The sequence below is a fragment of the Poeciliopsis prolifica genome, unplaced genomic scaffold, assembly GCF_027474105.1.
Source record: "Poeciliopsis prolifica strain line A6 unplaced genomic scaffold, Auburn_PproV2 SCAFFOLD017, whole genome shotgun sequence".
In the NCBI taxonomy this organism is placed as follows: Eukaryota; Metazoa; Chordata; class Actinopteri; order Cyprinodontiformes; family Poeciliidae; genus Poeciliopsis; species Poeciliopsis prolifica.
The window spans coordinates 10805811-10829818 of NW_026562392.1; the positions used below are offsets into that span (position 1 = coordinate 10805811).

General features: G+C 41.9%; 3 protein-coding genes across 4 annotated transcripts; all 3 read right to left on the reverse strand.

Moving 5' to 3' along the window:
* Positions 1–614: 614 nt before the first annotated feature.
* wu:fe05a04 (zinc finger protein 133) lies at positions 615–6095 on the reverse strand. The gene is made up of 4 exons (XM_055042263.1): positions 6066–6095; positions 5287–5718; positions 3903–4870; positions 615–2021 (listed from the first exon to the last, which is right to left on the reverse strand). The coding sequence occupies exons 1-4, from the start codon at positions 6073–6075 to the stop codon at positions 1233–1235; spliced, it is 2199 nt and encodes a 732-aa protein (XP_054898238.1). The 5' UTR covers positions 6076–6095; the 3' UTR covers positions 615–1232.
* Positions 6096–8441: 2346 nt separating this feature from the next.
* znf576.2 (zinc finger protein 576, tandem duplicate 2) lies at positions 8442–12095 on the reverse strand. Its single transcript, XM_055042274.1, has 5 exons — positions 12009–12095; positions 11130–11308; positions 10937–11052; positions 10548–10691; positions 8442–10139 (listed from the first exon to the last, which is right to left on the reverse strand). The coding sequence occupies exons 2-5, from the start codon at positions 11284–11286 to the stop codon at positions 9297–9299; spliced, it is 1260 nt and encodes a 419-aa protein (XP_054898249.1). The 5' UTR covers positions 11287–11308; positions 12009–12095; the 3' UTR covers positions 8442–9296.
* Positions 12096–13666: 1571 nt separating this feature from the next.
* LOC129367657 (uncharacterized) lies at positions 13667–23533 on the reverse strand. Of its 2 annotated transcripts, XM_055042251.1 has the most exons (10): positions 23483–23533; positions 22553–23026; positions 20808–21317; positions 17231–20673; positions 16873–17146; positions 16145–16342; positions 15979–16071; positions 15715–15901; positions 15355–15565; positions 13667–15258 (listed from the first exon to the last, which is right to left on the reverse strand). In XM_055042251.1, exons 2-10 carry the CDS (start codon positions 22968–22970, stop codon positions 14008–14010), a joined length of 6585 nt encoding a protein of 2194 aa, XP_054898226.1. In that variant the 5' UTR covers positions 22971–23026; positions 23483–23533; the 3' UTR covers positions 13667–14007. The 2 variants fall into 2 exon arrangements, with proteins under 2 accessions (XP_054898226.1, XP_054898224.1); XM_055042249.1 differs by having other exon boundaries at positions 22553–23512.
* Positions 23534–24008: the final 475 nt, after the last annotated feature.

The following is a 24008-nucleotide window of genomic DNA, read 5'->3' on the forward strand; positions in this document are numbered from 1 at the left end:
TGCTGTGGACATGATGCGGCTTTGAAAGGGACTATGATCATCAACTCTCACATCTTGCAGACTATATCAATTCAAGCGTGAACTTTGACTGGACCATTCCAACTCACAAATAAGCTCTGATTTAAGGAGTTCCATTTAAACTCTTTTTTTTAGCTTCTTGCTGGAGGACGAGAGAAGGGGTTCAGTGTTGTTGACCCTTGTTCAGCTGCATCCATCTTCAAACCAATCATCTCTACAGCCTCATACAGCCACGTTGCACCTTGTGGATGGACGTTCTTTAAATTTAAACTGGAGAAACAGAAGGGAAGGAGACTGAAGACCATGTTATATCTTTGAGCTTGAGTTCATGAAGTCTGTCGCTAAATTAACTTGCTGTCATCTTAAGATTACCAGAAGAAAAGGATTCCTGTCCAAACAGGACACACAAACAGAGGTTTTGCTTGTCGTTTATCCACCATGCAGACCCAATCGGTGGGCACTATCAAAACTTTAAACGTTTTGGTCTTTCCTCTGACGTCGATGTGCGTCACCTCACCCGTGATACACATGGTGCAGAAATCAGCAGACAGTATTTGTGGGAACAAACTCGATCGTAACACGACACAAACGGGATCTCGCTTAAAAAAAAACAAATATTTATTCGCCTTTGAAAAACAGCACAACTGAATTATACACAACACAGTGAATGTAAACCTCAAGTTGGCCAAACACCAGTACCGTCTTGTAGCATGTTAAATACTGAAATGTTTGCGGTCAAAAATAAAATAAAAGTACACACAAACACTGGAAAATTTTGATTTCCCACACAAATATACAGTAAAAGAATCAAGGTTTTCAGGCGCCGACAGAAATTCAACGTAACTCTGCATTCTCTCCACACATCTCATCCAGAAGACACATTCAAACAGAAAGATGCACATCAGTGGAATGTCTTGTTGACTCTAAACAGAAAACAGGCCCCTGTTTTTTTCCCCATTTATTGCCAGATTTCTATCCCAACAAACTGAAGGAATCATAATAAGAAATAAGACAGGTTATCATAAATCTGTATGATAGATATCATATTTCCTGTTTCGTGTAATATTTCAAGTGCACACGTTGTTACTACTGGGAATACAATATAAGTGCCATTTATAATTCCTGTCTAAAATTATTGCAAAATACGATGCATTTTCTTTGCAGGGTGAGTTTTTGTTTTTTTTTTCCTCTGATGAATCAGGCCAGGCCGAGATTTAAATGTCCATTTCCATTTTGATGTTTTTCTCTAGTTTACAGTCTATCAGCTGGCTGCATGTGGAGGACCACACGTCAACACCAGGACCAGGAGAGAGAGGAGCTTTCTTCACCTCCAGTCCAGGAGGAGGTGATGCTGTGTAAGCACCGAGAGGAGAGTCAACCGCGGGCTCCAGCTTGCATCTCTTTGCCCCGCCGCATGTGTCCAGCTGCCCCTCCGTTTCGTGTCTTTTCCCTCGCTTTTCTGAATCGTTAGCCTGCGCTGAGATTTCGTACTCGCTCTGCTCGCTCTTGACTGAAACAAAAGCAGTGTCTTTAGGCATGTTTAGCTTTTTGGACAAATCCAAAGGCGTTTCTGTTTCCTGCCCCAGGAAGCCTGCGACCAACTCCAGGCAGGGGTTGAGCGACGCTCCGACAGCAGCGCTCGCTCCCAGCAGCTCGTTGCTGGACGACTCCCGAGGCAGAGCCTGGACGGCGGCGACTGGTACTGTCTGTGGGACCCCGGGTGGCAGCCCGTCGGTTTGACTCGGACAGACGGGGAGAAACACGACCAGGTTCATACCGGGAGGCGGCTTCTCGTCGAGAGTTAGTGTCCACAGTCCCTCTGAGTCAGAGGACGCGGCCTCTGTCCTTAGCAGCCTGGGATCCTTCACTGGCGCTGCAGCGCTGTTCGAGGCGACGTTAGAACCGGGGGCTATGTTGGATGCAGAGGTTGCTTTTGTGCCTTTCTTTAGACCTTTTTTCCCAGGGAGCGAGCTCTTTGGGGTATGACGTTTCTTAGAAACACTCTGCAACAAGCAAACCAAAATCATAAAAAAATTAGCATTTTTTAAAAAATCACTCAGTGGTAATAGAGAGAAGCTAAATTGTTTAAGTCACTATGAGGCATGTTGGTCTGTGCAAGTTAAGAGTATATATTCATATATACACTTGGCCATTTATTTTTCTGTCAGAAGAGAAATTTGATATTAAAATTGTTTTAGTTTTCTTTTTAGTGGTCAAAAATGTAGATGATGTTTTAATGTTTACAATAATAAAAACAACATGCTGAGCAAACAGAAATAAAAAATAAAAAAAGCTGGCCAGTTTTCTCATATTCTGGCACTCTACATCTCACCAGGCTGTCCGACATATTTAACGAGTCGTTTTTTTGTTTGTTTTTTTCATTGGTATCCAGATATATGCGTCTGGTTTGCAGATGCATATTAAAAGACACATTTTAAAACTGTGTGTCCTAAACTCTCCAAGGCAAAGTCAGATACCGTACAAAAGACGGATTAAATCAAGATCTTCATGTGGAATCTGGAAATATAAAACGAAGACGCGAGTGAGCAGAAACGATTAGATATTACTCAATAAAAGACAGTTTTTCACCGTGTCATGTTTTTCCCAAAACTGTCTTGAACTCTTTTCTGTTAATAGTAATAAGTATTTCTTGTGACAGACCAGAACAAAGCAGGGCATAATTATTAAGTGGAAGGAAAATGACACATAGTTTTGAAAACGTTCCCCATAAATTGCCCTTACAAATCAGGTAAGAGCAACCTAAACTGAATGGGCAACACAGAACCAGTCAGCAGGCCCAAAGAGGAGCAGCAGCAATTTATGGCGCATGGAAAATAATCTGTTGACAAATATGAGCCAAGCACTAAACAAACCTGGTCAGTGTTACAAAGTGCCAAAAAGGAAACAATTTCTGAAAATGAGCCAGTTACATACTCAAAAGATGTGTAGAGTTTATTGGTGTGAAAACTGGATCCACAAAGTTTGAATTCAGGGCGGCTGCAAACACACACAACACTTTTTTACAAATTCTGTTAAAAATGTTCAAACCAAATATCATTTCTTATAGATTTTGCAAAGTGTTGCGTTGGTCTGTTAATCTTAATAAACCACACTATAGTGTGTGGTTGTAATGAGGCCAGAAGGATGGATGAATGACAGAGTGATATTTACAGGTCCCATTCTGGAAGCCAAGTCGTCAGACAGCAGTGGCTTTATGTGAAACCGATTTTAGAGAAAAAGTAGAAGCTGGCACTGCCAGTCACATGAACTGAATCCTGCAGAAAATCTATGAAAGGAAGGAACTAAAGGTTAAAGTTCATAGAAGAAGCCCACAGATTTAGGATTTAAAAACTACTGTTGTTGAAAAATGGGTGAAAATCACACTTAGGTGGTGAATATTTCTAGTTCCTCCAACAAAGACTTTAGAAAAAAGTATGAAATAAATTTCAGTAAGGGTTTCACTATTTTTCCCTGTTTCATTTTATGTATTAAACATTGTTCATGCACATCTGGATCAGCTGTTACAGACATCTGATGAGGATTTTATGTCCAATTTAGAAGTACGCTCATTTAAACTGGTAATGAGTTTAATACTTATTTCACCTGCTTTATTTATCAACCTAGGTAAAATATACAAGGTCTAATATTTTGCCTTTTTTCAGTTTTAAAGAATTATTTTTTGAGCATCACAGTTTAACTTTTACAAGCTGAAGGATGAGAATTGAAAGCCTCTCTTCCAAACCTTAATGAATAAAATTAGGATTAAGACAACATCCTACATGTACAAGAGTTACATTATTTTAATTCCTTTTTAAAGCTCGATTACCAAAAACTGATGAGAATGCAGGTACACCAGATTGATTCTTTAGAAGTCGTTCACTTACTGCCGATGGAGGAGTCTTTCCGCATGTTTTGAGGTGGATGTCATAGTTTTGCTGGTGAGGGAAGCCCAGCCCGCAGCTCTGACAGAAGCAGGGCGACTGCCCGGCGTGACCGCCCATGTGGGACATCAACAGCAAGGCCGAGCGAAAGCCCTTCCCGCACTCCGCGCACTTCAGCACCCTCTGGTGAGCGCCGGCGTGCTTCTTCAGCTCGTCCGAGGTGTCAAACCTTTGGCCGCACTCCAGACAGCGGATCTCGTCCGTTTTCTGGTTGGGCTCCTGATTCCCCCAGCAGCCAGTGTCCTTTTTGTGCCGCTGGAAGTCCTCCTGACTGGGAAACTCTCGCAGGCACGCCACACAGTGAATGCGCTCGGGCTCGCACTTGTGTTGCCGGTACAACTTGGCCAGCCGGAAATGGCAGCGGCACCGTATGCACGTGTAAGGCAGCAAGCCGAGGTGCGAGAAGCTGTGCTTCAGCAGAGCGTTCTTCTTGGTGAACGTCTGCCCGCAGTCCGTGCACTTGAAGCTGTGAAGGCACCTCTGCTTCTTGTGCCGTGCCAGAGACTTCTCGGTGCGGAAGCTGCGGCCGCACGTCTCGCACACGATGTTGACCATGCACTTGTGCAACTGGACGTGGTTCTCACACTCCTTCAGCGAGGCAAACACGCGCTTGCACAGGTCGCACTCATAGAACTGCTCCTCGAAGTGCGTCCTGGACAGGTGCCGCTTCAGGTCCTCCTGCGAGGAGAAGCCGGTCAGACAGATGCGGCACCAGTGGCGCTCCAGTTTGGCCTTGGCGTGCGTGCGCAGGTGGAGCCGGTAGTTGTAGATCTGACAGAAGCGCTTCCCGCACTCGGCGCAGCAGTACGGACGCGCTCCCGTGTGCAGGTTCATGTGGTCCTGGAGTTTAAACTTGGAGGGCAGCTGGAGGCCGCAGACGCTGCAGCGGTGGTCACCAGAGATGCTCTGCTCTGTGGGGAAATACAGAGAGGAAAGCAGCTGAAGAACAATGAACAAATCAAATGCATTTAACTACTGGATCAAGACTCTCCTGGAAGGGGGGTATATTTTTTAGAGAAAATTAATTTTTCTCAGTTGCTTATAGACTTGATTTGATAGTGCAATATTATAGCACAATAAAAAAAACTAAATAAAAAAATTAACTGAAGATTTTCTTTATTTATTCTCAGTGAGGCAGTTTATATTAAGCTCTTCATCATTAAGAGGGTCACTTGTTTTCATAGCTCTAAAAAGGAGTGAAAACAAAGTGAAATCTGCATCGACAGGTCAGAGCTTTATAAACATCATTAACCGGTCAGAAATCTTTTCTTTTATTGCAGTATGTGTCATCAAATCCACTATTGGTCCTTATTTCATCCAGTCTTACCGTTACTCAGCTCCTCCTCGTCCTCCTCATCTTCTTCCTCATCAAACTCCTCTTCCTCAAACACCTCGGACACATCACTGTCGTCCGAGTCGTCCTCCGCATTCTCCACCGCATTCTCCACCTGGGGGTCTTTCTGTCCGTCTTTCCCCGGCTCAGCCCCCAGCTGAGGGGCCTCCGTCGGATGATCGCTTTTAGCGGACCCCGCAGGAGGAGCAGCGGCCCCATTGACTCCCTCTTGTCCGCTTCTGAGCCGCCTCCTCTGCTTCGCGTCTCCCATGGAGGCGGCAGCGAGCGAGAGAGGCTTTTCCGAGCGGTTTCGTCCCGACGGAGAGTCTCTCTCCGTCGGGACATCCAGAAATCCCGGATCTGCCAGCGGGATGTCGCGGGTGGAGTCGGTGGACATCGCTGGCAAGAGGAGCGTTTGATCACTCCCTAACAAACAACAAGCACATTGGTTTCATTAGCCTCTCGAGTCTGGGTTAAAACTCGCCTTTAACGTGTTCAAACATCTCGGGCTCTTCCTCGTTTCAAACACGGGATTTATTTCCAACGGAAATTCCTTTTGCGACACACCTTGCCGTCTCACCTGGCAGGAATAAGGATGGTGATGGTGGCGGTTCGGCGAACGCTCGCAGCCTTTACATGCGCTGTTTGCGCTCTTCAAACCAAAATGAACGCATGTTGTGCGCAGAAGAAGCAAAATAGTAAAGCGAGTCAAGTGGCCAGCACGGCGAGGAAGCAGAGCGATAACAACTAAATAGTCCTCCGACTGCTCTCACCTGCCTCCATGGTAAACCGCGACCAGGACAACAAAGGCAAACTCACGAAGCAGAGGCAGGAGAGGAGGGGGGCGCTATAGCGCTCTCTGGCCCCCCTGCTGCCCTGGAGTGGTATTGCAGTTCTGTTTTTTTTTTTTTTGTTTGTTTGTTTTTAATGCGTATAAGCACAAGTTATTGAAGTAATGCTGTAGTGTGGCGATATGGAAAATAATTTGGTGATGAAAGACTAGGAAAGCTTTCAGTGTTTTTTTTTTCTTCATTTTTGACAATAACAACAGTTAGCCTTCCTGCTCCTGCTGAAGAAACCTGATGCTATCCTGATGCTAATCTGAGTCAGAATGGGGATGGTTTGTTCAGTCTTAAAAGGTTTTGTATACAAAACATTCAGTTTTGGTTTCAGCTAGAGTACCTTCCACCACATGTTTGCTCTGTCCCTTCAATTTGAGGCCCCTCCAGAGTCACTGTGGGCTTGTCTACAATAAAATATTCTGCAACATCAGACAGAACTGAGTGTATTAATTCATTAATGTTTTATTTCACACATAAAAACGAAAAACAAGAAGGCAGAAGCTGTTAAATTAAATTCAGCTGTTAAAATAATTTCAAGTCAACCTGATTTATTCATGATATCCAATCAGCAGATGGGCTCCCAACATGAAAAATATGTTTCAGCAACTTTGGCACTTTATTCAGAAATTTCACTATTCATCGATGTTCATCGATGGAGAAAATGCCTTTAAATATTTATTTATTTATTGCCACTGAATATGGCAGCAGTGTGTGATCCTTGAACAAGACCCAGGTTTTTAGATTATGAAACAAGTGGATAAATGATCTATTGTTATCAACCAGGATCAAAGTCACTGAGAAAGCTACAGGTTCTGAGCATATTCACACTACTAATTTGGTCGCTGAAATCTCATTGACTTGGAGAAGGTAAAGAGGTGTTAAGTATAATGTGTTTGCATAATGTTAAGTAATGACGAAATTAACTTAATGTTCATGATTTATCACAAACAAAATCATCATAGTTTCAATATGAAGGTCTAAAAAATGAAATAATACCCAAGAAGCACTTGGTTATCATTCATAATGAGTTTTAAGTCCATGCAAAGAAATTGATTATAAAAGTTAACATTTACATTTAATTAATACGTGACAGATAAACCCACGAATGAGACAAAACACAATAGATAGTCGTCATCATGGAAAACAGCTACAGCCAATGTGATTCATCAGTCAGGTGAATCACCTTCACGGGTAATAACTTGCAGTAGTCATTTTCTGTGATGCTATCAGTCTCACATCATTATGGAGGAATTTTGGCACACACTTTTATGCAACATTTGCAGACATTTATCTATGCACGACTCCTTCAAGGCCCTGCCACACAAATCAACCGGGCTGAGGACTTTGCCTGGGCTGAATAAGCAACTTGAATGTTTTCATTCCCGCCTGTAGCGTGATGCAGATTTGCATTCGGCTTGTTTTGGGTGAATGGCTCCCCGGTGAGATCCTCCTGTTACTTTGTGCGTTCACACACTGATAATGTCTGATATGGATAGATGGACACACAAACTTTTCAACAATATTTTTGAAGAAACCAAAAGTATTTTCCCCACATACTGTAGAAATGTTGCACACTGAAAGCATCCTCAATCAACTCAAGTTTAACAAAGTCAATGATATTGGGCTTTTTTAATCAGTCAGTCAAACAAAATGTATTTATGTACAACCACCATGTAGGTAACATTTGGGTTACAAATGTTACAGATGTAGATGTAATAAAATATTAGAAAAGACAAATGATATTTTACGCTTGTCTCAATCAGTCTAAGGTTGGTCATCAGTCACTCAGGGTGCACAGGAATATTTGTTAAGACTGCAAATAGCAGCCATTCCTGTTGACTTGTCATGTAAATTTATATTTATTCAATCCCAGGTCTGCCCCACTGTATGCTGGTTGACAACCCAATTCAACCCAAGCTTCTTGACAGATCGACAGACAGGTCGATTTAGTGTAGAATAGAGAGGCTTCTTGACTGACAGAAAGACTGCAACTACAAACATGAAACTACAAAACCTACACAAATTATTGTAAGCTTCAGTTATGCTGCCACATGAAAAAAAAAGCCTTTTGTAGGCCATCAGTAAAATATCATCTTTTTGCTCTGGACAAGAAATATCCAAACTCTTTCCACAAAAACCTCTCCTCGCCAAAAACGGTTTACACACTTTCATCTTCAATGTTTTCGCTCAGCATCATTAACCCTACTTATAACGCAAAAACACCAAAATGAAAGTCTTATTTTCAATGTGCATGTTCTTATGGATCAGCCTGTTGCCGACTGAGAACTGAAAACGAAGAGACAGAAATTATTTCATCAGTGGCTTCCCTTTGGGACAGCCTGTTTATTACATGTTTGCAGTGTTCAGACACAGTGAGGAGAAACCAAGTGAATAATATGATATACAATTTCTTATGGGACTCTGGAGCTTTTTAAGACAGGAAATAGTACTTTAACAAGTAAAAAACAGGATGTAGAAATTTCCAGTAAAAGAAAAATCAGGATTATAAAGGTTATTTTCCACCCACAAGCCAAACACTGCAGATTAGATCTTCAGTGTTCAGCCTCCGTCCTTTAAAGGCAAAGCACAGAATTATTATTTTTTTTGTCATTGAAATTTAATTTAAAAGATAAAAAGCAAAATAAAAGCCATAATGAAAACAGAAACTGTACATAACACATTTCTTTTAAAATACAGTCTAATGTTCAGACAGCATCTCTACAAGATATCTAATTATTTAAAGTATGTCCTTGTATTTGTTAGGGCAGCGGAAATAAAGACAGAAAAAAATATTACTCATAAAAACCCTCACAAAGTGAGTAAATCAACTGAAAATGCCAAATAAATTCAAAAACACACACTTCAAACTAAAAACGAAATCATTTAAAAAGTGAATTAAACTTGCTTCTTTATACAACTGAACTGGGAAACAGTGTAATACATGTTTAAAACTTGGTTAGTTAACTTATGAGATGTGTCCATATTCAGCGGCTCATAATCAAACTAAAGACCGAGTAAAACCTGATTTTCCAAACTGTTCCCAGTTTGTTTAAAACATTTCAACTGTGGTATCAACCAAATTTCAAAGAAAAAAAAAAAAGGACATTTCCTGACTAAGTTACTGAAAAACCACAAACTTTCTGCAGGTTACCCATGTCTAAATTATCTATTGGAGCCTGACTTTTCAGGGGTTTCGGGCTTCTCCTCAGGGTGGCTCTTCTGGTGAGCCAGCAGGGTGCGCTCCCGGCTGAAGCTCTTCCCGCAGGTCGGACAGGACAAGCGGCCAACGGCATGAGCCCGTGACGTGTGTGCTTCCAGTTGCTCAGGACGGGCAAAACTTTCTTCACATTCTTCGCAGGGATGGGCTTTCCGTGGGATGTGTTTTTCCTTCTTGTGAGCACGCAGCTGAACCAAACCAGGGAAGGTGAGGTCACACTCTGTGCATGGAATCTGGAGAGGCGGAGCGGGGTCTTCTTTTGGTTTCTTCTCCTTTGTCGGACTGTCGTCCTCTGCACCTTTTTTGTCTTCTGTTTCTGACGCCGCTGCTGCTTTAGGAGGACGACCTCGCTTTGCTCCACCTGCTTTTCCTTTGTCTTCTCCCACAGCTACCGCAGGCTCTGCTGTGGCGGCGGCCTTCGTCGCCTCCTCGGAAACCTCCACCTCATCCTTCTTTTTCCGCTTTCCCTTTTTCTCAGAACTGGCCGGGTCTTCGGCTTTGGCCGGGCGACCGCGTTTCTTCACAGGAGAAGCGCTGCCGTTGCACTGTTGGCCTTCTGGGTATTTCTCCTGGTGTGCCTGCAGCTCAGACTCTCCTTCAAATCCTTGGCCGCACTTCTTACAGCGATGAGGCTTGGATGGATCCTCGGGTTGTTCTGCGTTCTCATCAGGGCGTGCATGCTGGGTCAGACGGTGGGCACGCAGCAGTCCAGGACTGCGAAAGGTCTGGCTGCAATCTTTACACACCAGCAGCTTCTCCGGACAGACCTGTCTTCTGTGGGTCGTGAGCTGCATTGGATCAAAGCAGAATAATTTTACACCCAAGTACTGATCATCAGATGGAATTCAAACCTGACACTTTAAACATTGTCATGTTATAATCACAAAACTTACTGCATTTTGAGATTTTATGCTGATCAGTGATGCTAAAGTTCAGGTTTTTCTTAATTTTCAAATCCTTCATTTGAAAATTAAGGACTCTTTACATGTAGCACATCACAGTGTTCCTTTTTGTGTCTTTCCTAGTAAATTCGCATTAAATTACACTTCACCTTGTACCATTACCAAAAGAAAAAAAAACATCAAGAAAAAGCTACATGGAAATGCACCAATTCCCTAAAAACCGACATTTTAAATGCTTGCAATTTTCACATTTGAGAAATTTATTAAGCAATAAAGAAAAAAAAAAAATCTTACCTCGGAGAACGTTTTAAAGCTCTCCTTGCAGTGAGCACATTTGAAAGGCTTGTCGTCGTTGCTATGCGTCGGCTGATGCTGCGTTAATTCCTCAGATGACAGAAACGTGCGGTCACACACGTAGCACGTAAACAGTGTGTTTCCCTGTGCAGAGATTGAAAAAAGGTTCAAACTGTTACAGGCTAAATCACTTCCTTTTCACTCCCCAACTCCCCAAAATTACACCGACAAGGGGGAACCAACTGCTAGTGATATAGATAAGCTCTGTGATTCAATCAAATTTTAAGACAGCAAAATGTTTTCAAACACTGAACTTTTGAGATATTCATTTCCCTCAACCAAGACAAGTCAAACACGACAATGGACAAACTATTTCATGTTGAATGTACCTGCTGAAGCTGCTGTTTGTACTCCTCCCTGTGGCTCTTCTTCATGTGCCTCTCCTTTGCCTTGGCGTTGCAGAAGGTGATGAAGCACTGGAAGCACTGCAGGTTTTCATGCTGGTCTGAAAGAGCACACACAGGCTCGGTTAGGGTTCTGCTCATGCTAGTAACTTCAAACTGGGACCCATGAAGCACTTACAGGACTGGACCGAGGGAGCCGGGGGTCCGTTCAGAATGACGGGTTTGTATGGCTCTGCTGGCTTTTCACGGGGAGGTGCGGGTGGTGGTGGTGGTGGTGGTTCTGGCAAACCCCGTCCCATCACTATGTCCTCTATGTTCAAAATGTCTGAGTCCATTCTACGACACTGCACAGCCTTGCTGGATTCGCACATAAAAAAGACAACTCAAGATTCACAACAATGTGCAAAAAACACACACTGCATTCTTCAGATTCGTGCAAAAACACTTTAGTTTCGTCAGCAACATAGTGCCATAAAGACAAACAGAAATGCTGAATAAATATGAAACTGAAAAAAGCACAAATTAAATTAAGAATGTAAAAGGCAAACTCCAAATAACATGTCTAAAAGCTCCACAAAACGTGTACTCTGGTATTTATTTAATATTTAAGACAAAACAACCTCTTAAGTTGTAGCTGGAGCTGACGTTGAACGTAACACCAAGGCCTCCAGCTAAGCTAACTAGCTTCATGTCAGTTTGCAACATTGCGACAGAATAAGAACTACATGATTCAAACCTGGACCTGTATCCGGGTAGCAAAACGAACCCAAGCAGTTACCAGTTATTTTTCCTTTAATGTGCGTATCTGCGTGCAACTAATGGTAGAAACAAAGTGGCAGACTAGTTGAGCGGGTTAATGGCAGCTAGTTAGCGCTAACAACACTCCTACCATTCAAAAAAGAATCAGACTTCGTGTCTGTTCCCGCACTAAGTTCAAAATGATATTTTACACACCGTTTTCTAGGTTGATAACCAATTTGAAGCGCATTGAGTAAATACAGTAAACCAGTACTAATGTATAAATAATATAATTATGCTAAAAACAAGGGGACGTTACCTCCAACCGCTTTTTGAAGCTAGTTTGACTGAGAGTGTTGACCCTAGAAATACTACACATAGATCGCGCGTTTCCTCCCGAGCGTTGTTGGTGGTGATGGGGACAGCCAAGATGGCTGCCGCTTGGACTCTACTGCGGGGTCAGTTTGATTCAGATAATAATAATAATAATAATAATAATAATAATAATAATAATAATAATAATAATAATAATAATAATAATAATAATAAAGTGTCAAAACATAAATGATCTTAAGTGATAACCACGAGTCTGAATTATCAAGAATTATCAGCACAATAATACACAACACGAACAAAAAATGTATCTTTCTATTACTTACAAAACAGCAACACGTTCCATTTACATTCTTTTTATTATACAATTGATTGGTAATAGTGTGATTTACTAAATTAAATAGGACAAAAGCGACTTTGGCGCAGATTAGACCCGCTGCAAATATGAAAATTTAGAAGTGTTTCTATACATTGTTACTCTATGGCTGATCTAAATCACGTGACCCGAGACGACTCAAAAGAAGTCCCTGATTTTTTAAAAACTTTCTCCACGCAGACAGAAAGACACAGTCCTACTTATATTCAGTTTCAATATAATTTATGCGATTCTGAACGAAAAAACCAAAAAAAGCATCCAACGATGATAATTATGGTTTTTGTAAATGGGCTTATTTGAATTTGCACAGTGGCAACAAGTGTTTCATGGAGAGTTGGATCCAATATTTTAGAGCAAGTTCTACCTCATCTCATGCAACGCATAACACTGCACTAGTTGAAGTCAACATGTCCAAGTTGGAAGGTAGAAAATTAGTAGGAAGACAGAGAAAAACGTTTTTCCATCAACACCGAAAGGCAATATGGCCACCTATATTAGAACTGATAGGACTTCTGGTGAGATATGCTGTCAAAGTGAAATCGTGTTTTTTCTTCCTTTCACATATTTGGACATTTAACAGTTTGATACGAATTGAACACATTAATATGAAGTATAATGAAAGTCCAATTAACAACAAATGAATTTGAGAAAAAGAATGAGAACCTCTCACTCAGTGTAATTCAAGGAAAGCAGGGCACCTTTATGAATGATTGGGATAACTTAATGTAGTTAATAAGTATTACAAACTATTACTAAAGGATTTGTCTAACTTCTCTATTAATATTGTAAAATTAGCATCTCTGTGAGATGAACATTTCTTAAAATTATATACATTTTAATGTTAGTTAGAAAACTACTAATAATGGTCATTGAATTCCATAAAGCTTTTTCAGGTTTATGACAATACATACAGGGACATGTCAATAAAATACAAAACTTAATTTTTAGTTCAATTCAAAAGTTGAGCCACTAAAGAGCTCAATTACTCAAAGTGGCATGTTGGTGGCTTAATGCTACTGAAAAGTTGTTCAGGAAAGTTACCGGAAAGTTAAGTGGAAGGAAAAACTGGTTGAAAGAGTATGAGACTTAAACTCAGCCTGAAGAAGCAAAGCCCATTCATGGAGTGGAAATTTATGAATACTTATTTCAGTTGTTTTCTATAAGTTCTTTAAGATAGCCTATGATATGCTCCTGTACTGGCTGCTTATTGAAGTGTATTGATGTACTGTTATATAAAAAAGGACAGACCTTTTAACGCCATTGTTTTTTTTTATTATTATTTGGAATAAATAACAGGAATTTCTGAAATGGAAAACATCATGGACTTAAAACTAAATCATGTAAAAATATATGAAAAAAACAATAACACATTCCTTGTAACAGTATTTTGCAACACAGTGATTGTTTAAGTTCGGTTTTGTGAAAGTCCATCTAAAGGAAAAATTCATTTTACATCTGCCGAGTGAGTTAAAAAGCCCTGACAAAGTAGTTCTTTCAACTGCATTGCATCAATACAACAAAGTCATGGCACTGCCAGTAAAAGTCATCATGTAAAAAATGTAAGAGTAGGGGAGCAGTTTTCACATACTTCATAAAAACATTTACAGTATTATTGCTCCTCTCCCAAACCCTCTTGATGATGAAAATTCAGAAAGCAGTTGTGGTTGCGAGAGATGCAAAGAAAGACGCAGCACTTAAGGCACAGCACTCGTGATGTTCTCTGGCAGTCCCCAAAGCGACACCTTCCTCCTTCCCCCTCTACAAGCTGCTCCGGCCAGTGGCCAGTACCATCGTACCTGGTGATTAAGTCTGGAAGAGGACTCTCCTCCAGTAGACCCGGACTGGGCGTTTCACTTGGTGCGCGGTGAGCGTCCTCCTCAGGAGGCTGTGGGGGAATTGAGTCTTGGGTGTCCAACCCGCTGGAGAGAATCAAAGCCTTCGACACCTCCAGTCTGAAGGCCATGAATGTCATTGGGGCAGATGCCGATCTGTAATCCTGTCGGTACTGGAGCCAGGAGTTCACCAGGGCCGCATCTGTGAGGTGCCACAGGACCGCTTGAGGCCAACAGGTTGGCAAAGAGACCGTGAGCGGAGTAAAGTACAGATTTAGCAAATCTCTGCTGAGACGAGCCGACGTCTGGGCCTTTTCAAAGCCTTCTATGAGTGAGACCATGTTCCTCTGGCCATTGCCTGCAGTAGAAAGTATGAAGCCGCAGTGTGTTCTGCGCAGCATCAACTTCCCATCAAAGCTCACAAACTCATCCCCAATATGTCCCCGCGCTCCTTCCACCTTGCCAGCTCCATGGATCCCAGCAGCTAAAAGGCGCTCCAGAATGGCAGGGGTGGAGAGTTCCTGTTTACAGAGGAACAACGTACTCCCTCTGGGTACCATCTTTTCCAATGTGTCTTGGTGTTCAGCAGGAGCTAGTTCAAGATCCAAGTGTGAGATTAAACCATTAAGCCCAATCAATGTAGTGCATTGGAGAGAGGGCCTGTTGTTGTGAATCTTCCCAGTCAGAGCTACTGGGTATTGGTCTATGGCGTAATCCCCTGGCTGTTTCAGCAACCGGCATCCTTCGTTGAAGCGACACAGTAATGGACGAACCTTCCAGAGCGGATCAGTATCTGTCTGTGAGCTGTTTGGCTCTGCTGAGCTCTGACCATCACCATGACCAGAAATTAAATTTTGACTGCTTCGGGGAGTATCACCCAGCTGCCGAGCTGTAATATTTTCTTTTGGCTCATTTGAAGAACAAAGTTTCAACATACGAGACAGGTCGAGGAATCGGTTCAGTGGCATGGCTTCAGCTATCAACGACACCTTCGTTAGGTCTTCCCAGTAGAGCCTCGCACTGGGAAACTGAAAAGTAACAACAGAGCAATTAAACATCATTTTTTATTGTACAATATTTGACAGCTCCTCCAGTCATTGAGAAAGTTATGACAATATACAGACCTTTAGGGTTCCCATTGCAATGTGGATCCCAACAAAGCGTGCAACCTCTCTGCATGTCACAGGATTTGGCATCTTGGTAAGTTTATTTGTACAACTTGCAATTTCTACCCAGGTATCCCAACTAAAATATTCAGAAAAGTAATCGATGGGCTTTCCTGTCCTGTTTTCATCATGTGGTGCTTCAAGATGGCTTGCTGAATTTGGCAAAATCCTGGAAAGAAAAAGAGACAAAAAGAGCATGTGATTATTCTTCTGTCTGTTGTATAAAACTCTTTCCTGACAAATTAAAAAAATATATATTCAGGAGAAATCCTGATTGTGCTCCAGCTTAAAATAAATATAAAAAATGTGCTACTGTACTTTGAGCAGGACTGATGAGGCAGCTTTTTGCTGCTTGTTTGGTTCTTGTTGAAGGAAGCCAAAATTTCTGCTTCCTTGTCCAGTTGAGGCTCAGATAATTCAAAACCACTCGTGTCTTCGTCATCAGAACTCTGGAGTAGAAAGTCTTGGAGCTCTGATGGATTCTGCAACTCACAATCTGAAACAGCTGAAAGATCAAAGGGTATATTAAGTTAAAAAATTCTAATTAAATGAACAATCAACTCAAACTAATGCTTAACAAACCATGTCCATCTGTTGAGTCACCGACGCTTGGTTCTGATGGGAGACCTGGGACTACCGACTTTTGATGGCTCGGTGGTGTTGATCTTCTTTCATCTATTTAATCAGGATTAAGATTAAAATATTATGTAAAAAGATTAATGAGAAGAGAGCTAAGGCAGATACTCACATGCATTACAATCTGCACTCTGATAGTCTAACGGATTTGCATTGGCGGACCCTTCAGGGGTTGAGGTTTCTGTAATGGTTTGAGAGGCCCCCAGTAAGACCTCCCTCTCCTCCTCCTTGACCGGGTAAAAGATGCACTGGTTGGAATTGAAGTCTGGAGTGACACTGATGTCCTTTGTCGTTTCCCCATCCTCTGTTACTGAAAACGAAAATCCAAAACTATTATCTCACTACTGTGCTCACTAATCCTTGTTACCTTCACCACAGTTTAATTGTAAACTAGACGTATCTTTCCCTATGTCTGTTTTTGATTCCGTTATGTTTTTCTGAGAACAGCCTGGAAACACTCATATCTGAGTTAGGAAGGTGCCAAGTTAAGTGATCTTGCTTTGCACAGAAGGCTCAACCGAGAGGTCTGAAAGTCAGTAGAAATAAGACAGTGTAAGTGATTAAGCAGTAATAAATAAATATCTATTATAACTGATGAGCTTAAACAGGTTTTAGCTGTCAATATCAAAATATTTAATCTTCAAATATCTTAAATCTAAAGGGATTGAGTATAGCCAACAAAAAATATTTTAAATATGTAATTTTCTAAAAAACTTTATGCTCCCAGATTTCTAAAAAAAAAAAAGAATAAAAGACACTCTTTGGCTTCTTATTCTGTGGTTTACAGTTGTGTTCTTATTGACACCTTATGAAAGATAATGCTGGCTCTTTGGTACTTACATGAGATGTCTGTGTTTTCACTGTTTATTGGTTCCACATTCCATCGCATGTGTCTACTGCCTTGCAGGCTCAGGGTATCGTTCACCACAGAGTTACTTTCCTCTTTCACCAGGATGCTTCTTATGTCTTGATGGTGCTTTGGCTGCACACCGGTGGTACTCTGTCTGTTTTGACAGGTGGGTCCAACTAACATAGTGTCTGAGCTGTTCTCTTCGACTTTGATCTCCTGACCTTCAGGAACTTGAAACTCGCTCTCAGCAATCCTATCCATACCCTGGTATAAAAACAAATGTTGTTTTATAATCCTATTTAAGGTTTAATCTTTTTTTTTTCTAAGTGTACAAGATACAAACGTCACCTGTGATTGACTGTTTCTTCCTGTTGCTGAGCTCGTCTCCCTGTTAGTTGTTGGTTCTTGCTTAGAGGAAATCACTCTTTCCAGGATGATGCCAGGAGACTGGTCACTCTCCCTTTCCTCATCTCCCTGCAACCGTCTTTGATTCGTAACCTCGTCAGCACCAGTAGTAAGGGACCTCAGCTCCAACGCAGCGGCTTCTTCAGAGGGTTCTTCAACTGTTGCATGAACAGAAGACAAAGATGCCGCAGGTGGAGTATCTTTCATCCCAGGACTGGGTTGTGACTTTGTGCTGATCTCTTGGTTAGCTGTTTCCGAACCAGAGGAAAGTAGTTGTTTTTCATAAACTATCCAGCATTCATCTGGTTCGTCCTCTTGCTCCAGTCCTGAACTTGTCTTTGAGATCAAATCGCTTTTGAGAAGTTCACCTCTTCTGCTCTGATCTGTCACAGCAACTTCTTTCACTGCCTCTTTTCTCCTCTGAACCAGTGTTTCCTCCTCCTCTTCTTTGACCTCTGGCCGATGGGTAGAACAAGACACAGTCTGACAGGTTAGACTGAATTCTGTTGTCTCATCACCAACTTGCTTGTGATTTTTGGCGGTGATCTCACTCTTTGACTGATAGACTCTGTTGGACTCATTTTGGGGATCAGCATCGTCTTTCTCCTCCTGCTCTCCAACAGTGACCAAATCTACCTCTAGAAGTACATCCTCCTTGATGTCCTCATCTGCTATTTCTTGGACATTAGCTTGGAAGTTGAGGTTCTTCCTGGAATCTTCTTGCATATCTTCTTCTGGTGCCACTGGTTCTTCAGTGTTATAACCTTTTGGCTCAATTGAGGTGGGGAAAGAGGCTTCAGTTGTCACATTCGATTGAGTCTCTCTATTATTGGGTCCATCAGATGAAGATTGAAGTTCAGAAGAGGTACAGAAGTGATCTTCTATCCCAGTTTTACTTTCAACATTGTGTTCCTGGATACCCATTTCAACATCGTGAGGTGGGATTTGTAGGGAAGGAGATGGAATTAAAGCTGGAAAGGAGACACCTCGATCACGGTCTTCCAACGTCATCTCTCCCATTTCAGTCTCAGTATCCCAGTCTGTGGGAGCATTCATCACCCTAACCACCCCACCGTGCTCTTTGGGAAGCTGGTAAAGATCAAATCCAGAGACACCCTCAAAGATGTTTCCATTGGTGTAGGTCAGGCCAGGACTCTCAATGATGTGTGCTGTTGTCTTGTGCTTTTGAAGTGAAGCGACTTCGCTGAATTTCTCCCCACAGTCCTTACATTCTAAGGCACGCTTTGAAGTAATCACGCCTTCAGTTTCAACATTCAAAGATGCTTTACGCTTTCTGGTGGTCTTTGGCTTGGTGGGTACCATTTGTGGTTGCTGACGTGTAGCTTGTAGTGACGACAACAGGGACAGACCCTTCTGGTTTTTCTGGGTTCTTGCACCTTTTTTATTCTCACTTGCTTTGGAAATATCTGTGGACTGCGAATCATGAGGGGAATCCTCCTGCGTCGGGCCTGATGCCTTTAAAGTGTCTAACTTGTACACTTTTAGCTGTGGCTGCTTGTGACCTTTCAGTAAAAGAAGAGATTCTTGATTGATGTTTGAATCAGTGGCTTCTGCTTTTTTGACTTTTTGTGCTTTTGTTAAGTTTTTCTTTCCCTTCACTTCCTTTGGATTCTTAGGTTGGTCTTTTTGTAATATTTTTGCTGCTTTTTTTTTGTTAAGCAGAGCTACCGGTTTCTGCTTACCGATATGCACTAAATCTTTCTTGGTTTCTTTCTGTCTTTTCATTTTGTTCTTGGCATCGTCTTTGACTTGTTTCACCTGCGGAGTATGAGTTGAAGGCGATTTTGTGTCACTTCCTGATGACATGTTCTCAGACTTATCCTTTTTCCCCTTTCCGGTCTTCTTCGGTGTTTGTACTTTCTGTACTTTCTCTGGAAGTTTTTTAGGAGACGTTTTACTTTTTATCAAATTGTCCTGCATAGGCGGTTGTTCTTGTTCCAGCTTCTTCTGTTTTTTGGATTTCTTGTCCTTGCCTTGTGGACCAAATTTCACAACAAGACAAGACTTTTTAGTACGCTGGCGCTTCGCAGGCTTGGCATCAATCTGAAAGTCATCCCTGTATATGGATCCAACCAGGTCATGCATATATCCTTGAAAGAAAAATGTCCTAGCAGGTTTTCTTTTCCGCACCTTCACTAACTCTTGGGCTGACATGACGCTCACAGGTAACTCTGATTTCTGGTCCTCTTTGGTCAGTAATTTTGAAGGAGTTTCTACTTGAGGGTCTGTAGACAAGCTGCTTATGTCTTCTGCTGGACATTTTTCACAAACATCCTGTTCGTCCTTTTCTTTCGTCTTTTCATTAATAGCAGGCATCTGATTGAGACTTACTTTTTCTGTATCTGGATCTGTATTTTTCTTTGCTTCAGATTCACTTGGAGCTTGTACGAGTGTTTCTGGTGGAGCAGAAGGGCAAGAAGACAGGTCCTGTTCCTCTGGGTGTGTAGATGTAAGTTCCAGCTCAACTGTGGGTGTGAGTGGTGGGACTGGCATCTTGGTATGTTTTGCATCTTCTACAGTGTCACTTGGAGCCAGATCAGGAGTTTCCTGCTCTGTGCTTTTAACCAAAGAAGAGGAAATAACCTCATTTTGTGGTTCACTTTGAGACTGTTCGAGCTCCGCAGCTGGCATTAAAGCAGGGGTAAGTTCTAAAATGAACGTTTGTTCAAGGTTTTCCTTGAGACCAGCTACCTCATTCTGACAAACACTGGGGACGTAGTTCCTTGGGCTAATTTTAGGCTGTTGAAGGTTCTGATGCACTGCTTCTTCTTCGAGTCTTTCAGTCTGTCCAGCCGGAACGAGTGTCAACTCTACGTGTTCTTCTGCAGCTACATGGGAGCCCAGCTCTGAGAAAGAGGGGGTTTCCAGTTGTCCTTCTGGAGTAATAGGCTCCAGTATAATTGTTTGATCCATTGGGCTGACTAAAGTGTCCAGTTGAAGTGACTTAGATCCTGCCGGTTTCAGTCCAATAAAATCTAGCTGTGGTGGGCCCAGATTCAAATCAACCGTTGCTGCTGGTTCTGACACCTGGTGCACCTGCAGTGGTGGGGCATTTGGTGGCACCTGCCCCAGTATGACAACTTGATTCACTTTCTGCACATTTCCCAACGATTCAATAAGCTTCCGAATCTGCTCAGTGTCGATATTGCCATCAACTTTTTGCAGAGGTCCGTTGGGTTCCACTTGCAATAACGCTGGTTGGGAAATAGATATTGGACTTATAAGCGGGGTATTTTGTAGCCCAGCTCGAAATGGGTTCGTGATTGCATCAAATTTGTGCTTTGTTATCAGATGCTGCTGCCGTGTTTTGAGACTCTTGAAAGTGGCCTTGCACACAGAGCAAATGTAAACCCTGGGAGAAGCATCTAAAGGTGGATAAAAAAAAAAAAATTAGGAGGCATTTAATTAATGAGTCAGAAAATTACAATCCATTCATTTATCTGTTTAGACTTTAAAATGTGTAATGAAAACACGTTTAAGTCAAAAAGAGGCTTCCTACCATCAGCTTTGTTTGTTTTTGTTGCTGCAGTCGACACTGTATCCACTTCAGCTCCATCTAAGGAATGTGACTCAACGTGCTTTTGCAGAGCTTTGGATAAGGGGAACCTCTTTCCACAATCCTTGCAAACATAAGGTTTCTCTCCTGAGTGCTTGCGGTGATGATACTTTAACAATGTCAGCGTCTTGCAAGACTTGCCACAGTCCTTGCAGGTATACCCATCCTGACCAAAATGGATCTTTTTATGGGCTGTTAGCTCTGATGACTTCTTAAAGGACTGACTGCAGATCGGACACTTGAAGGGTTTCTTGTCTGGGTGGGCCTTCTGGTGGGCCATGAGCTCTGTTGAGTTTGTGAAGTGGCTGTCGCAAACATAACAGGCAAAAAGCGAATTCCTCAGGATGCACTGCTCGTACTCGGCGGGGTGACTGTGCTTCATGTGACGTTCTTTGCCTTTGTGGTCGCTGAAGATTATATGGCACTCGATGCAATGCAGAGAGAGCTGAGATGCTGCAGAAAAATAACAGAGGAGAGTCAGAAGTTTAACATGTGTCAATATTTTAGACTGTTCAATTCTCTTGCCCATAGAGGGAGAGGCAGAATATACCCTGGACAAGTTGCCACAGGGCACAGGGCAAAATAAAGATAGCACCTAATTCGGTGATTTTCAAAGTGGGGCCCACTAGGGGGCGTAAGGGTAGTCTCAGAAGATTAGAAAAATTTATAAATTTATGTTAAATGATTGTTATAATTATTAAATATCTAATAAAAGTGGGGAAAAAACAATCTAAAAAAGAGAACCCCATGAATAAACCTAAAAGTAATGTTTTTGGGCTGAGGGAAGAAGTTGAAGTATCCGGAGAGAATCCAGGTATCCATTGGGAGAACTAAAAAATTTCAAGAAATGAAAAAACATAAAAATTCACAAAATACAATGTCCTATCTACTGTTCTCCTTCTTTTAGGCAAGTGGCAAATAATACAGTATTCACCTGAATTTGAACAGGTTTTTTTTTTAATAACCTAAATAATCTGTTAATGTGGTTAAATTTAAAATAAACTTTTTAAAATGTTGTTGTTCCTGTGACAACGACAACAAAGACTTTTATTTTATATTTATCTTATCTTAAGTGACTTCATACAAAAAAATATCAAATTGTGTTTTATGAGAAAATATTCTGTTTCGCTGCTGGTGAACATCATGGTTCCGGCTCTATTTAGTATGTCAGTTTACTGATGATTATTCCAACTACAAAAAACAGGTAGAACTTTGATCACTTATTAAAATTTGTGACAGTATCTAATAAAAAATATAAAGCTATATATTTTATTGATTCTCAATAGAAGTTTTCAAACAGGTTACAATGTAAACTGAAGGTATGACTTTAACTGTCTTTATTCTTTGTTTAAAGTTTTATAAAAGTTCTTTAATCAAGGTTGTCTGTTTTGAACATGCAGCTCCTGCAAGAATGTAATTTAATTTCAGCAAACCATGTTCAGAAATGCATTACATACAGTCCTGGTTCAAAGAATGTAGAAAGATTTCTAAAGTGAAAGTCCACCGGAAGAGAAATAAGAAAACACTTTGTATTCTAAAAATGTGCAGGTAAAACCGAGTCGTTTTTGAGCTACTACTATTTATAACTCTTTACTTGACGAGCTGATATTAAGTGGAACTCTGCAACAAAGCTTTGAAAGTTCAGGGTGCCCACAAGTGTGTAGTAAATAAGTAAGTGAAGTACTCACATGTGACCTCTGACTCTGACATGTCCATATCCAGGGGATCAATCATGGCCTTCGTGGAAGAAAGATATCTCCTCCCATCGCTCGAACCTTTGCCTTGTTTTTTTACTCCCTGCCCATCACTCTCAGCAGCAGGTCCTGGTGGGGCACACGGCTTTGCAGGAGGGTCTGTATTCGTCTTTCCATCATTTTTTTCCCTGGACTCTGCCTGTGACTGGACACCGGGCTCCTTACCCAGTGGGGGAGATGCGCTCATACTTGTAGGTGTGGTGGTGGTCTGAGCAGGGGCGCCTGGTTTGTCCTTCCCCTCTTGATCCTCTGGCTTGCTTCGGCTGGGTTGAGCCTCTGCGTCCTGTTGATGCTCTGCAGCAGACACGACCACTGGGCTGGATTCAGGGTGATCCTCTGGTGAACTCTGCATGGCTCTCTGCTTCAGTGTCTCACATGCAACAGTGAAACCACTTCCTTTCTCCCTAACTACAAAAAGGTACAAAATGCATTAGCATGTATGCGTAGCCATAGTTACACCTCTGATTAAAAATCAATGGGCAGCTTTATCCACTGGGAGACAGCTGGGATACTGGGCTTAAACCATTTGAATAACAATAGAGTACTGCTAGATAAGTAGGGCAGCTGGTAAAACGCGAAGACTCTAAAGTCTGTGGGGGTTGTTTTTTTGTTTTTGCTACAGCCGTTTTAGCAATGCTAAGAGGCTTCATGAATAAACTCGTTCCAAACGCATCCGACACGCAGGTAACAATAGCCCGGTTAGCCTGATTCACACACTCGGGACAAAATCAGGACGCGAATCTCCGCCTCTCCCGTCTGTAACGGGACCGTAGATGATAAACACGCTCTCGTTCAGCTCTTCTTCCTGTTTCAGAAGCTCACGCTCGGCCCGCAACGAGAGAGCGGGATGTAGATATACGTTACCTGGCCCGACTCGACCGCCCAAACATCCCTGCGTCGGTTCTCACAAAGCCACCACGGAGCAGATGCAGAGCGCGCGACGTTACGTCGGACAAAAGACGCGCACGCGGGAATCATGGGATATGTTGTTTTTTTGTTTGTTTTGCAAATACAAATGAACTCTTTTAAACAACCCATTATTTCCATATTTATGGTGTAAGGATTTAACAGACACACTGAAAACATTGATTTATTTTTTTAAAAATCTGCTTTTCAAAAACACTTTGCAGAACCTACAATGCTCTACAACAGCAGTCTCCTCCTCTTTGAAATGCTTGTTGTAATAATACAACCTCGAAGCACTTATTTTGTTATGCACTGATGCAAAGAAATAAAACTTTGAAATGAAAGTATAGCAAATATTTGTATCCACTAACAACCATTTTGCTCTTACTGCACCATGAAACACACAGTATTTGCAGCAACATGCAGCAAGGATATGTTTCTGTAGCAGGGGTAGTAAAGCTCAGCAGGGTGGATGAGAAGATGG

Coding starts and splice junctions, on each gene's coding strand:
- LOC129367657 (XM_055042251.1), bottom strand. CDS start 22,970: ATGCAGAGTTCACCAGAGGATCACCCTGAATCCAGCCCAGTGGTCGTG. Junction 20,674..20,807: donor AAAAACAAACAAAGCTGATG/GTAGGAAGCCTC, acceptor ATCCACCTTTAG/ATGCTTCTCCCAGGGTTTAC. Junction 15,259..15,354: donor TTGCAATGGGAACCCTAAAG/GTCTGTATATTG, acceptor GTTACTTTTCAG/TTTCCCAGTGCGAGGCTCTA.
- znf576.2 (XM_055042274.1), bottom strand. CDS start 11,286: ATGGACTCAGACATTTTGAACATAGAGGACATAGTGATGGGACGGGGT. Junction 11,053..11,129: donor GGCTCCCTCGGTCCAGTCCT/GTAAGTGCTTCA, acceptor GTGCTCTTTCAG/ACCAGCATGAAAACCTGCAG. Junction 10,692..10,936: donor ACAAACAGCAGCTTCAGCAG/GTACATTCAACA, acceptor ATCTCTGCACAG/GGAAACACACTGTTTACGTG.
- wu:fe05a04 (XM_055042263.1), bottom strand. Junction 4,871..5,286: donor CGAGGAGGAGCTGAGTAACG/GTAAGACTGGAT, acceptor ATTTCCCCACAG/AGCAGAGCATCTCTGGTGAC. Junction 2,022..3,902: donor GAAAGACTCCTCCATCGGCA/GTAAGTGAACGA, acceptor TGCTTGTTGCAG/AGTGTTTCTAAGAAACGTCA.